Source organism: Epinephelus fuscoguttatus, linkage group LG11 (genome assembly GCF_011397635.1).
Source record: "Epinephelus fuscoguttatus linkage group LG11, E.fuscoguttatus.final_Chr_v1".
Taxonomy (NCBI): Eukaryota; Metazoa; Chordata; class Actinopteri; order Perciformes; family Serranidae; genus Epinephelus; species Epinephelus fuscoguttatus.
Genome location: NC_064762.1, coordinates 18,377,246 through 18,392,648, shown reverse-complemented (window position 1 = coordinate 18,392,648; position 15,403 = coordinate 18,377,246). Strand labels below are relative to the sequence as shown.

Here is a 15,403-nt window from a genome sequence, read left to right as displayed (position 1 = left end):
TTTATTTTCCTTATCCTGCCATTCCTATTTAACCCTGAACACATTGTGGTTTGAGCAAGAAATGTATCTGGTTTTGAATTTAGATGTTGACCTGATTGCTGAGTTCAGATTTCAAGCCATTTTATACACGTTACCCTGGCTCCTGGACACCAAGTCTCTATTTGTACTAAGTAGTTTAAGTTCATGCTGTTTTCCCACCTCCTCTGTAGAGTTTGTTTGGAGCTTGGTTGGCAGAAAAAGAAGAGGCCTTGAGTGAAGTACAGACCAGCAACTTTAAGGACCCGAGTGAAATGAATACCAATGTGCGCCGATTAGCAGTAAGTCGTCTGGCAAGTATTTGTGGTTGCCATGCTGCTGCTGCAACTACAAAACAACTAACTACCATTAATTTGTGAACTTCAATACAGTAATAAGGTTTCTGTTTTTAGTGTAGGCTTTGATATGTTTTTGTGATTCAATCCTGTAGATTTTAAAGGAAGACATGGAAAAGAAGAGGAGGACTCTTGACCAGCTGTCCGATGCAGGACGGGATGTAATATCGCTACTACGGAGCCCTGAGGCCGGAGCCAAGATTGAGACAGACACAGAGGAGCTTGCACATAGATGGGACAACCTGGTGCAGAAGCTGGAGGACTGCTCCTTTCAGGTGTGTGTGTGTTTGTGTGTAGGTGTGTCTTTTCTTCCTTTAAGTGCATGTCATTTTATTCAGAAGAGGTTTTGTCTTTGTGCTTAAAAACTGTCACAATAAGTAGCACACCTGAACTCATAGAGATGCATGAATCTTAACTGTGGCAACTCAGTGCACAAAGCACATGGCTGCTTATTCAGAAAAATCCAGCAGGTTACATCAGAATATCGATTGATTTAAACATGCAGCAGTCAGTCTTTGGGTAGTATTGCATAGCCAGACCTATCCAGCCTAAGGTCTGACTGAACATCATAATTCCACACGAGGGGGGAAAAAAGCGCCCTGGGTTGTTTGTATTTCTTTAAACCAGTCACAGCCATGTTGGGCGGCGCCAAGCCCAGGATGCAGGGATTGTGACCTTGCAAAATAGTGTCAGAAGGGAACTTGTTTTGGTGTAGAGGTGAGCGCTGGCACAAAAATGTCTAATTTCCTTTAAAAGAAAATGCCACATTAAGCATTTAAAGATGTTCTAGCGTGTAGGTTGCTAGTTTGGAGGTTGTTGTTGTTGTTGTTGTTGTTGCCGTCACACACAGTGCTAAATTGTGGAGATAGGTCTGGCTATGCAAGGTCTGGCTATTTTGAAAACATCACACAGGAAGAGGGTTATAGTCGGGGATAGGCAGCCAATGACAGGCTTCATACCCACAGTCTACATCCTGTGAGCCAGACTAGTTTTGTGAAAGCTAGATCACCTTGGAAGAAGTACGACAAAGCTTTCCTTGAAAAATGTATTTTTGTATACTATAGTGATGAATATAGCTCAACCTGCTTTGTAACGAAAGACTGTTGCACTGGCTCGACAGTGTAAATGTGTTGTTGTGTGGGGCGCCGGTGGCTTAGTGGTAGAGCAGGCGCCCCATGTACTGTTGCCGCAGCGGCCTGGGTTTGACTCTAGCCTGTGGCCCTTTGCTGCATGTCACTCCCTCTCTCTCTCCCCCCTTCTGTCCTATACATTAAAGGCTAAAAAGCCCCAAGAAAATATCTTTAAATGTGTTGCTGTGGTGTTTGCAGTGGTCCTTAGATCAAAGGCAAAAAGGGGAAGTCAGGCAGGGGGAGATTATTGTAGGTTCAGTGAGGATACGGGGAAATGATAACATACAAATCATTCTGCTTTTCTATTATATTCAAAAGTGTCAGTTAAAGTTCAGTGGTGTGAATAATAAATCACCAAAGCCGCTATGGTTTTTTGATGTAAAGTAAGTCAGTAGATGAAAATGTTCTGGTCAGAACTTGTTTGGTTGTGTGTGGCTGATTTCTGTCCCAATCTCATTGATGCTCTAACTCATTGCTAAGGTAATGGAAGCAGTGACCGACGCTGGGATGACTCAGGTGGAAGAGCAGGTCGTCGTGGATACAGTTGCTGTGGCTGCGGCTGCTTCGCTGGCTGACCAGGAGCTGGCCCCACCTGCTCCCCCTAAGAAACGACTGGTGGAGACAGATGCAGAAGTCAGACGATTGTAAGAATTGAGACACACATGCGTAGACTACACCTCCTTTGCCAAAGAAGTGTAAGAATAAAAGACCCACAGACATACTAATAATGCACACACTGTGTTCTGCAGGTTTGAAAATAAGCTTTCAGACCTCCTGAGCTGGGTTAAAAAATGGAAGTCGTCTGCTCAGGCGCTCGCCTCCACACACCCTGACACTACACCTGGCACTTCAGACCTGCAGGAGAAACTCAAGGTGAGCCTGCAGATGATGTGGTTAAAAAACAAACACTTAAATTAACAATTAAATTAAATCACAACTTAAATATGTGTTGACAAATCACTGTAGGGTTTGGAGTTGGACCTCAAAGCAAAGGAAGCCACCGTTGGTCAAGTTATCCAGGAGGGACGTGTCTTGATGGACCAGCTGGAGAGAGGTATGAGGGAAAGAGGAGATTGTCCTTGCTCACTGACATTGAAATACGACGTTATTATACACAATAAACCGAGCAATTATTTTACTCAAATCCATCCAAGTTTTGTCAAACACGTCCTTGTAATGTGTTGGAAGATACTGGCTCATATTTATCGTTTCTCAGAGGCTCACAACTACTGGCTTTAACAGAAAATCTTCCATTTCCCTGTTAAATTGTGTTCGTCTCATAAGATTTTACTGCTTTTCCACAGCTGCTTGGTATTTTCGGGGTATTTACAAGCCCAAATTTTTTTTATTGTTTTAGATGCTGGTAATCTGAACGTGTGTGTGTGTGTGTGTGTGTGTGTGTGTGTGTGTTTTGTTTGTTTGTGGATAGAGTAGTAAAAATCTGTCAGCCTGCAGGGTTGCTGACTTCATATAACTGCTCAGTGAAATGAAGAGGCACTCAGGATTTTTATGTGTTTACACTGTTCTGGAGGCAGTGAGGGGTAGTGGAGCAGCACCGCTAAGTTGGAGGAGATTTGTTAAACACCAAACTTTCCACTAAACTCAACTTATTTTATTCCTTGATATCTGCTGTTCACTCATCCATAGTGTCTTTTTTCCAATTTTTCATCCACTAGTGTTTTTACTCTCACTAGGGTCTCTCACTCACAGTCAAAACCCACAACACAGGCTGACACATTCAGAATAAATGATGTTAGCATCCATTCAAAGTCTACTTAATTATTGTTAAGTGCATTTGAAGTGACTCTTTTTATCTGTTGGCTTCTGTCTGTCTCTGTAGAGGGAGTGTGTGTGGACTCAGTGAGGGCAGACATAGACCTGATCCAAACGGAGTGGGATGTGTGTGCGAGGGAGCTACAGGCAGCACGTGAGCGAGTTCACACTCAAAGCCGGGTGACAGCGGTGTCTGCAGAGCTGGCAGACCTGGACCGAGCCTTTGAGGAGCAGGACCGGTGGCTGGACTCGAACCCGGCTGTGGAAAAGTGCAACGAGGCCGAGCTCAGAGGCCTGAGTGGAGAATGTCAGGTAAGAGTCATTGTATCCGTCCACATTCACCCTGATCTCCTTTGTGTGACTTTAATCCCGAATTTCACCCCTGACCCTTTCGTCAATCCTCTTACATTCAGCTGCAGCAATTTCATAAACATTTTAGTTATTACCGCAGAGATGAAACACTTAGAAAGACAGGTCATGGATCAAAACAACCATTAGGCCAAAAAAGAGATGTATTAAAGTTACAGAGTGCCTCAAATGCTTGCAAAGTCAGTGGTACAGAGTAAGATGCATAGAGCCCTTCCTGATGTGTCCTGAGGTGTGAAGTTAAGATTTTTCAATTGAGACTAATTTACATTGAGCAGTGAAGGAAAACCCTGTCAGTGTAAAGCATGACTCCGTCCAGTAATCTGTGAATTTCTCTCCAGACTAATGGATTTTTGCAGTGTGTGTGTTGCAGGTTTCCCTCATTTTTGTGCAGAGAATAAGTTTATCATATTGCTGAAACTGTTACTACATACATACAAAGTACTTAAGACAAATAATCTGGGAAAAAAAAAAAAAAAAAAAAAAAAATCATGTTCCCCTGCCTACTCAAAGTGCGTCTGATGGCATTAGTCAGATTGTCAAACAAAGTAGCGCTGATCAAATATGAATCAAGATTCTGTAACTGCATTGTCTTTTTCTCACCTCAGGTGTTTTCATAAACCTATTTTAGTGTACTGTTTAGCTGTTAAATGAGAAAATTTGCTCTGGCCAGTGGGTGGTGTTTGGTTTTGGCTAGACTGTTTTCAATATACTGGGCGGACCACAAACTTTCTCACTGAGCAGTGATTAAAATGATTTACAACTACGTTAGAGACTTCTCAGCTCTGATTGGTTGGTTTCCATGAGCTGCAGTGGATTATAGCAAAATCTGTTAGAAGCCTAATGAGGAGGAGCATGATTTTTCTTACAGTGTCTATCTGCATCATGTTCTACTGTGTGGATGTAGTTACAGTTTTAGTAAATATGACGAAAAGTTATTTTCATAAACGTTACCAACTGTAGCTTTAAGGTGATCTTGATTATGCACAATGGCACAAAATAGATCAAATAAAGGCAAAATGATTTGCTGAAACATTTGCTTTCCATCATGTCTCATCATTCTGCATCATTATTAAACAGCAGTCAGTGTAATGTTTAAGTAAACCACTAACCATAGGTTTGTTTTAAAGTCAAGGAAATACTCTTATCTTGAGCCAAGTTTATAACCTTTCCCTTTCTGTGTGGGTGGACAGAGACTCCAACAATGTTCCCTGCTGAGACATCCTTTGATGATTCTCCACTTACAAATTAGTTTGTCTTCCTCCTTTGTTCTTCAGTCCCGACTTGTCCAGGTCAGTGCTTCGAGTCTGCGACTAGAGCAGCTTTCTGCAGAAGTGGGGTCACTAGGAGCCGTGCCTTCTCTGAAAGACAACATGGTGGTTGTGTCGGCACATCACGCCTCCACACTACAGCGACTACAGGGCAGAGAGCAAGAGGTCAACAAAGGTACTTTTGCTGATCAAAATGATTTGTTAAATCAGTACAGAGGAAAAATGTTACAAAACTCTGTGCAGGTTCCTCTGTATTAACAGTACCATATGCTTTTCAAGGGACCTGACAGCCTTGAGGCATCCTCCTATTTCATAGAGCTGCAGTGCAGGAGATTTAAGCCTTCCTTAAAACAAAGACCCATTTCTCCCTCCGTGCTCTTGGCTCAAAGCTTTCAGGTTTATAGGGAGACTGAAAGAGTGATAGCTAAGATCAGCAGAGCTCAGTCCCACAGGGCTTGTGTAAATTTGACATCAGCTTTTTATATGAATCCTTGGCCAGCCACAAGTAATGGATGATGCCCTTATATGGCCTCCAAAAGCTCACAGACGCGTGAGTGTGTACATGAGCGATTGAGCGTGAGATCATCCCTCTGTGCCAGCTCCATCTCTACCTGAAGACGTGACTTGGACCTGGAGCAGCCCTGAAAGTCAGTTACCGTTTTACCTGTGGAATTTACATGCACTCCTATTGGCCAAAAATGAGTCTGTAAAGGGAGACTTGACTTGTCTGTGCTCCTGACCAAAGGTAGGTGTGTGTGTGTGTGTGTGTGTGTGTGTGTGTGTGCGCGCCTCTTGGGCTTGGGCTTTTATGACTGTGAGGATTTGGATGAAAGCCAAGGAAATTTTGTTTCTGCTTGAGGGCAGGTTGCCTCTCGCCAGGGCCTCTCTCCGCCCCCCCCCCCCCACAGTTACGCTCCATCTCTGCTCTTTGTGTATATAAACATAGCTGGATTATGTAAGCATTAAATCACCTGGTGATTAAAACGCTGACAGAGAGGGAGAGGAGAAGAAAGACAGTCAAGGGGAAGAACAGGAATAGAAAGAAATATAGCAATTCTATATAAATGAGTCACAAGTGAGCACTACTTAACTTTTGTTATTAATGTAATCACCTTCACAGGAGGGTCAGGCAGCAGATTAGCCATGGTTTTATAGTGTATGTTTAAAATTCATCTGGCATGATTGACATGTATGAGTTGGTTAGAAGAGTACAACTAAACCTACTTTTAGAAACAGACTGCCAAACATCTGTAGTCCTTTTGCAGCATGTAAAACACTCACATACACTGAAGGGATATCCCTAAACTGCTCGCTGCCCCCTTGTGGTTAAAATGCGATGGAAAAGTTTTGATACCTGGAGTTAATAAATTGTGTTTTCCCTCCCACTCTCCACACATCTCCCCCTCCTCCTTGTCTTATTCCAGCTTTGGCCAGTCTTGAGGCCAGCCAGATGGTGTCAAACCAGGTGGAGGGTCTAGAGGCTAGACTGGCCACTCTGAGACAAGGAATAGTGGACATCCCTACTGCTGAGGGGGCGGTTGAGCGGGCACAGGTACGTAGTGCATCATCTTGATAAATGAAGTCAGGGCTCTCTGTAAAAAACATGGTCAACAAACTACATTTAAATCAAGTACACATATTCTGATAATAGTCAGATAATCAGGAACCAAAAACATTAATTCCTAGGTGGAGCTTACAACCCGAGTATAAACACAGTCTCTTTATTTATTGACAGATAGTATTAGAATATCATTATGTATTTATTGTTTTAGATTGTGCCTCTTCATCTCTTGGATACAATCTTTTCTATTATTAGTCAAATATTTTTATTCCACTGTTTGTCTATAAATTGGCACAAACAAACAAATTTCCCAGATTCACCGCCTCTGTTTTTCTTATTTGTAATTATATTTATGATTTTATAATACAAACTGATAATTAACCCTGATTTAGTGACATATTTTGTGTTATGTTGTAAGTTTGCAACTCAATGACTACATGAACAATATAATCAGTTTTTTTCCCTAATTGCAACTAAGCTGTTTACATGGCTAATATTCCCGTTTACATGCAGATGTGCGTACTTCGATTAATGTCCCCTAACATGTTGTTTATCATGTCAAAAGTTTAAAAAATGAAACGGCTGGAGCAGCTTGTGCCATTTTGGTTTTTTGTGTCGAAATAGAATTTTTAAAAATTGGCGGTGCGATATTTGCTCATGTCCAAAAACCTGTTCACATCAAAGTCTTTTATAATGTATTTTAAAGTAGATGTGATTCTCCTTCTGATCAGAAATTTTGACTTTTCTTTTTGGCATACATTACTACACCAGCCGTGCAAACTGTTGGCATGTATACAATGACAACGCACAGAGCTGACCATTAACAGGCAAGATGCGGTGTGTTGCAAACTGTGGTGAAACCCCAGCTGAGACATATATTCTGAATGTGCTGTATGCATATCCAAAAATGTGTCTAAAATCCAGATAATGTGGACATATCCCACATGTCTAGTTCTGAATCTCCATGAATTTACATGAATGGTATCAAATATGGAATATTGTCATATTCTGAATAATAGTGAAATATTAGTGCCAAGACCGCCCCTGCAAGATCTGAATTCGAACAAGACGCATCCTAGTTTAAGGTGCACTAGGGAGGAATTGTTATAGTTATGATATGTAAACAGTATCACCCGCAGAAGTGAAAGCCAATCCCAGATTTACTCTCATTGTTATATTTGCATCTTTTTCTGCACAGTGTCCGTGATTTTTGTAGCCTCCTCTTGGATACATGATGCTTACATTGTGACACCTGGTCACTATCTTTTTAATATTATCTTGACCTCACCTGAGTGCTTTGACCAGAAACATTTCGAACATACAAAAAGAAAAAAGAAAATGAGAAGACACAGGCTTAGGGCATGGTCACTGCAGATAAATTACATACACTCACATACTTCTAGTTGTTCATAAATGATGACTGAGAGGGATTACTTCTGTATGTGTCTATATCATTGTTTTGTTTTGTTTGTTTGTTTTTAGAAAAATCCTACATAGTATACCTTTATATAAAGATGAAAATAAATAACAAAATAAGGAGAAAAATACAGACACAAGTGCATAAAAAAATATAGAAATTGAATATTAGTTATCTTGAATTGTTGCTGTGGTTTATCTGGAGACTGCAGCTGATAAAACAAGTGCCCTCTGACCTTTAAGCTTAAAGGATTTCATTCTCAACAGTCACTTTGTTTATGTCTGTCTATGTGCTTGTACATATATCAGAGTGAGCGTTAATCTCTGTCTGCTGTCAGTTTTTCTTTCCACAACACAATAGACCCCTTTATCAGCCAGTCACTTCCCTCTGCACTGTATCCAACCTCTGTGTAGGAGGAAGACTGTGTGTGTGTGTGTGTGTGTGTGTGTGTTGGTATGTAGCTTTGTGATGTATGCGTGATTGTGTGTTGCCGTGCGGGTTTCTCTCCTCCTCCATCCTCTCGTGGAATGTGGCTCAGTCCGAGCTCTTGTTATCGTGGTAGATAGGGCACAGTGCCGGAGAAGGGGCGGGGACTTGGCACATTCTGGGCAGCGTGCCCATGCATGCAGCATGGAGTTCCTACCAGCTCAGTGTGGGGCCGCTCAACCTGTCAGTCAGCCTGACAGCCTCCACACACACAGTCCCATGACAGCATCTCTGAGTCCCATTAGCAATTAGCCCAGTGATAGAAGGTGATAGTCGTCTGATTGGCTTAGTATGGTTTCCTTATGTTAAAATGGATTCATCTTGCATTGTAAACCCATGTGAATTACTTGATGTGATAAATTAATCATACAAATGAAGCAGCAGTTAAACAACAAGTGAATATTTCTCTGTGTTTGAGAAAGTTTATGTGATTGAAAGGTTAAAACACATATAACACATTGTTGCGTCTGGGCAAACACTTTGTATACATACTGCATTTTTTTTTTTTTTTTATAACATTCTTAAAGGTAAACTATGCAGAAATTAATGGCTACTGTTTGTAAACATTTTAACCAGTAATTGTTACCAGTTTCCACCCGAAGTAGCATTCACATCAACATCCAAGCTGTAATTACAAGTGGGAATTTTGTAGGATAGCTTCAATATATTTGTCTTGGCGTGTAATAACTCAGAAGTGCTTGAAAACCAAACAAACATGGATGCCTCATGTTTGCCGAAGTCCATCATTCAAGATAATTAATCCCAGATGAAATGGTAATAGTGTTATAATGTCAGCACACAGTAGCTTTAACCCTCACACCACAGCTCTGCAGTCAATCTTGCCTCCTCTAGTGATTTAAACGCTTGGTCATAAACATAGGGATCTTTTCTGTTGTGGATACACACAATGTGTTTTGGTGAGGAAGACATACTTGTGTTTTTAATGGGTTCATAATACAAGGTCACTGCGGGGTACAATATGAAATGACTTTAGAAAACATGGGATAAGTATGGAAAAAGTTGGCAAACTTTATGAAAACTTGTATGTGGAACAGACTTGACAGCTACAGGTGTTTACAGAACTTCTTTCTTTAATAGTAAAGCCTCAGTTAATCAAAGAGATGAAGGACTTCTCTTCTTCTCACCAAGGGGATGACTCACTCTTACACATTGTTATGGTTAATTTTACTGCATGGTAAATTCCATATCAGACAATAACAGTTTCCATGGTCACCTAGTACTTACAAACACAGCTTGGACGTGTCATTTTAAGCCTGAACTTTTTTTCAACTCAGGGCCTGTGTCTGGAGATTGAACAAACACAGCAAGCCTCCGATCCAGCAGAACTACAAAGATGGAGTCAGCTCTCTTCCAGGGCCCGTGAGGAGCTGGGTACACTGCAGTGCATCCTGGGTAGCATGAAGGACTATCAGGTAGAGTACCTGTAATCGGTAATATAAAAAACCTAGAAGAATAACGCATCTTTTTTTCTCTTCACTTCAGTGTTTTTTATTCATTGGTTTGATGCTGTTGTTAGGTGCGTTTAGTGGAAGTGGATCGTTGGTTGGATGCGGTTCAGGAGCTGTTGTCTCGTGATGCTACAGGGTTGGGCGACAAAGAGGCTCTACAGGAAGAGCTTAACCAGTGCAAGGTGAGAGGACAATGCAAAACATAAACACTTTTTGACATTCTTATTGTAAAGATACCATGACTTTACAACTTAAAAGTTACATTTACTGCTGTTTATGTGAAGAATGCAGTCATTTTACAGTTTCTTTCTTTCTTTCTTTCTTTCTTTTTTTCTGCTAACAAGGAGTATGTGAATGAGATGGAGTCAGTGGAAGGTTCGTTGAAGCAGATGGGAGAGAATGTAAGCGCCATACAGACAGTTGCAGTCCCGGGACTAGCCAAATGGGGGCAGCATAAGTTGGACGAGTGCCGAAGCAAATGGGATGATCTCAGCAAACAGGTGAGGAAAAACTTTTCTCGTTGTGTGCTGTTACAGCTTCTTATGTTGTGTGTCTGTATGCCTGTATTCATTCACATAATCACAGTGACATTTTAGTGTCACTTGCAAGCACTTTGAAACGTAATGTCATATGTTTCCCTCCAGCTGCTGAGACATCAGGACCGTGTGGCAGAGAGTCGGGAGAGGCAGGTGAATCTGAGGAAGGACTTGGCGGAAATGCAGGAGTGGATGACTCAGGTTGATGAGGAGTTTCTCATGAGGGACTTTGAGTACAAGAGTCCTGAGGAGCTTGAAGCATCGCTGGAGGAAATGAAGGTGGAATTGGAGGCGTGCTTATAACCTAATAAGGACACTTAAAATGAAATGTTTGGGAACACTGGGGAAATCAACACAGTGATTGTGTCTGTGCTTTATTAGAGTGTGGGTCTAACTGTCTTCCTTCTGTTACTTTTTGTCCTTGTCCTCTTACCTCTCTCACAGAGGGCTAAAGAGGATGTGCTCCAGAAGGAGGTGAAAGTGAAGATCCTAAAAGATAGCATTAACATGCTGGTGTCCAGAACATCACCCCCTGGTGGAGGAGGAGGCAGTGCACAGGAGCTGACCTCAGAGCTTGATGGGGTTCTTGCCAACTATCACAAGCTTTGTGACCGCTTCAAGAGCAAGTGTCACACTCTGGAGGTAATGTGTGTGGGTTGTTCATAAATAAAAATATTTGTCATTTTAGACTAAGTCCAAAAGTCCAAATTACATATTTTTCCTCTTACCTGTGGTGCTATTTATCAGTCTTGACTGTTTTGGTGTGAGTTGCAGAGTGCTGGAGATATCAGCCGTATAGATGTCTACCTTCTCTCCAATAGAATAAATCTAGATGTCACTCTGTTTTTGGTGCTCAAAGTGCCAAAAATATACATTTGAAAAACTCAACAGCAATATCTCTTTCCAGAAATCACAACCTGCTTACTCAAGATAATCCACAGACCTTAATGTAAGCAGTTTCATGTTGGAGCTATTTTCTTTCTACCAAACTACATCTACCAACTGTATCACCGCAAGGTCACGCCGAGTGCCATCTAATCTCATCATATTTGAGAGAAGGCCGATATCTCTATGGCTGATATCTGTGACACTCAGTAACTTACACCAACACAATGTAGACTAATAATTAGCTGTCTTTGTGTTTTCGATTTTGGGTGAACTTTACCTTTAAGTTGGCTTTGAGTTTAAGGTTTAAGTCTTCGTCGGTATAAAAAGCTCCTATGACACATACTCATAATAAAAACAACAAAACATAATTTTCTGCATGAATGGTCCAATTTGTCCATCAACTTGCAACTCCCTAAGTTCAGACTTGGAATGACATGTTGGTTTATGCGATGTGTCATTTCTCAGGCTCACTTTTGTTAATTTTCATGCAAAGAACAAGAGAAGCTTGCAGGGCACTGGTGATTCTGGTTTCTGTGAGTGTAAAGTCATAGTTTGGGGCACTGCTTTGGATTATCCTCCCCCGGACTCTGCAGGGTAAAGGTCAGACACATCACTGAGTTGTGCTTATGTTCATGTATACTCTTATTTGCCTGAAGTCTGTTAGTCACCCTCCCCTCTTTAGCTTTAGGACTTTGCTGTTTAATTTGAGTATACTTTTTAAAAATGCCTCACAGTGAGTGTTTTTTTCATATTATCCTTTTAAGATTTTAAATGAGGACATACATAATACAGCTGTCACTTTGTAGTAGCATAATTTTTGTCTCTCTGGTTCTGCTAAACTTCTGAGTGTGTGTGTGTGTGTGTGTGTGTGTGTGTGTGTGTGTGTGTGTGTGTGTGTGTGTATCATGTAGGAGGTTTGGTCCTGTTGGATGGAGTTGCTTCAGTATCTGGATATGGAGGAGAGTTGGCTCAACAGTCTTGGGGAGAAGGTCCAAGCTACTGAAAACTTACCAGAGAGCACTGAATCTGTCAATGAAGCTCTGGAGGTACAAATGCAAACACACACACATACTTCCTGTAATCACATTTAAAGGGAAAGTTTGGTATTTGTCAGTCTGGACCCTGGAAAGGATTTGTACAGAGAGATCATTTTGTCAGAGAGTAAGATCCTTTTTGTTTAATTAGAAACAGCCCCAAAATTTCTATCAACCAGAACTCCATTAAAATAATGATTTTATCATCATAAAGTACACTTCACTCAAAGTTGACAGAAACAAAATAAAACTCACAAAACTCTTTTTTAATCTTTCCACCGTTCCAATATTCACCAACTCTGCTTTGGTTAAAATAAACCCTTAAGTCTACCAGTTAGATGTGAAGATATGCTGGCACTATACACACTAAATTTACTGTTTATTTACATGGAGTCTGTTTTGTTTGGTGATGGCAAATTCGGGGCTGTATCTGGTTAAACAAAAAGGATCTTACTCTTTAACAAAAACATCTATCTCTGTAGGGATCCTTTTCATAATGTTGTCAGATACTTATAATAATAATAATCTGAGCCTGTTAGTGGGAAGAAGAAGCACTTTCAGTGGACTTTTGTTGAGGGTGCGAACATGCCCCAGTTGGTTATATTGCAACCCTCTTGCTTAATACTACACCAATTTTAAAACCTTGTTCCCAGTAGTCATGTAGACACAAAAACATGGGAAAATAGGGTCCAGGTTGAAAAATAGTGACCTTACCCTTTAATGCACCATCATCTTATACTTGTCCGTCTTCTTTCCTTTATCTCCTGTTAAGTTCATCTTTTTAAAGGAGGATTTATATTTCATTATTTATTTATATTGATTTATATTTCATTATTTATTTATACTTACTTAACCACAGTCAAGATTATTATGATTGTCTTGTGAATCAGAAATGTAACAAGACATCTTCTTGTAACACACAAACCAAATTGAAAAATAAAAAAAAATATAATATATGAATTAATATCTTCATAATTTCAACATATGTTTTTGCAAAATTTCACATACTGTACATACATAAAAAGTTTTACTGTATCTAAACTACTAAATCACCTTTGGAAAACCAACAGAAAATGAATAAAAAGTCTGATCTAAGCTTGTGTTTCCTTTGGGGAAATGAGTTATCTCATTAATATATTAATTTTAAATGATGTAGTTAGACAGAACCACCCATCTTGAAATATATTTAAAACTGCATTCATTCATTCATTTTCTGTAACTGCTTATCCTGTTGGGGGTTGCAGGGGGGCTGGAGCCTATCCCAGCTGACATTGGGCAGGAGGAAGGGTACACCCTGGAGACGTCTCCAGACTGTCGCAGGGCTGACACATAGAGACAGACAACCATTCACACTCACATTCACACCTACGGACAATTTAGAGTCCCTCTTGCTGTGAGGGACAATGCTAACCCCTGCCTTTAGAACTGCATTACTTTTATATTCCTGTACCTACATTACACCCAGGAATAGTCAGCTAAGATAAAATCACCTTACCAATCAACACGCCTTCACACTGCATGGAGACATATAGAAAAGGTCACTGGTCTTGACTGTGTGAGCAGGAAAAGTAGTACATTTCATAAATCAAATAATCTGTTTAATATTCAATTTCTGCTGATATCCTCCTTGTCTTTGACTTTGTCTTCTAAATTTCTTCTACTTTGTCTTACTCCGTTACTATATCTGTAGACTTGCCTGCAGCATGACTGTCAAACTGACTTTAATCACAGTGCTGCTTCTGTAACATCGCATACTGATGAAGGAAACTGAAGACCCTTGAAGACAATGTTTCCCCCTGCTCCTCTTTGTCCTTACATGTTTTTGCTGTTTATTTTTTCTTCCCTTCTCTCCCCCATGCAGACTCTTTCTCTCCCTCTATCTCTCTGTGTTTCTCACCCTTCACCCTCCCCATTCTCCCTGTTTCCTAATCAGACTCACCCCTCGGGAGGGGGGACTGTCTCTCTCTGTCTCTCTCCCTCTCTCTCTCTCTCTCTGTCCATTACCTCCAGGAAGGAAAAGCACATTTAATGACCCCACGCAAACAATGACTCAACAAGCTTCTCTCACTTGTCTCTCATTTCTCATTCAGTTATCATCTTTTTTCGGTTTGCCTCCAACTGACACGCCCAACGTTGCAATTTCTGCATCTGCACTCCATCTGTTTGCTCAGCTATTTTGTTCTTTCTCAATCTTGCACACACACACACACATTCACTTTTCACTAATTCACTGGATTGCTTTTTTCTCACTAATCTTTGTTCCTTGAGAGTTTGGTTTCTAGCTTTCATCACTGTTTTTTTTTTTTCATTGCTTTTTTTCTAGTTTCTGTGGCAAATTTTTGGAACTGTGAAGCAGTGTAACTTTCTTGATTTTTGTTGTGGCTTTATCAAAGGACTGTTTTATATTATCGCTTCTTTGCGCTCACTTCATTTTCTTCCCCCTTTTGCTTGATTTTTCTGATTCTTTGCTCATAACTTCACTCTTTTCTCCATCTCCCCATCCACCACCAGTCTCTGGAGAGTGCGCTTCGCCACCCTGGGGACAACCGGACACAAATCAGAGAGCTGGGTCAGACGCTGATAGACGGGGGCATTCTGGACGAACTCATTAGCGAAAAACTAGAGGCCTTCAATTCACGTTACGAGCAGCTCAACCACCAGGTCAGGACCTTGGCTTTGTGTATCAGCGAATGTGCTCTGTGTTTGTTACTGTAGAAAAAAGGCATCCATTATGTGTTATGTTTGGATTTGTTTCCAGTAAATAATGCATTAATTACAATGCATTTTCTTGTACTGTAGGAGTCTGTATTTGATTATAACCTTTGTAAATATGATGCTGTTTCATTTTCTCCAAACACATCCAGAGGCTGTACACAGGAAAATGTCACTATTGAGATAAATAATGATAATAATACCAAACACAGTTATGTTTTCTTATATTTATATTAAGAAAGATAAAATATATTTTCACTAAATAGTACACTAACAGCCCATTTTATTATTTTACATTTGTTACATGATTCTGTTTGTAAGCATCTAAGCATTTGGTGCCCTCTTTGCATTATCAAGTCAAATACAATGGAAAATTGTATTTTAGATGG

General features: G+C 40.5%; 1 protein-coding gene across 17 annotated transcripts in view; it reads left to right on the top strand.

The window, feature by feature from the left end:
* The window catches only part of utrn (utrophin), a 242,980-nt gene that overhangs the window by 41,972 nt on the left and 185,605 nt on the right, over nt 1-15,403 (top strand). For all 17 annotated transcript variants that reach the window (XM_049591027.1, XM_049591013.1, XM_049591017.1 and 14 more), the window contains 15 exons: nt 210-317; nt 467-646; nt 1,982-2,145; nt 2,251-2,374; nt 2,468-2,555; nt 3,342-3,586; nt 4,918-5,086; nt 6,336-6,463; nt 9,671-9,808; nt 9,913-10,026; nt 10,189-10,344; nt 10,489-10,659; nt 10,825-11,022; nt 12,180-12,314; nt 14,814-14,963. In XM_049591027.1, coding sequence (XP_049446984.1) covers nt 210-317; nt 467-646; nt 1,982-2,145; nt 2,251-2,374; nt 2,468-2,555; nt 3,342-3,586; nt 4,918-5,086; nt 6,336-6,463; nt 9,671-9,808; nt 9,913-10,026; nt 10,189-10,344; nt 10,489-10,659; nt 10,825-11,022; nt 12,180-12,314; nt 14,814-14,963 — 2,268 coding nt within the window. The remainder of the gene's footprint in view (nt 1-209; nt 318-466; nt 647-1,981; nt 2,146-2,250; nt 2,375-2,467; nt 2,556-3,341; nt 3,587-4,917; nt 5,087-6,335; nt 6,464-9,670; nt 9,809-9,912; nt 10,027-10,188; nt 10,345-10,488; nt 10,660-10,824; nt 11,023-12,179; nt 12,315-14,813; nt 14,964-15,403) is intronic.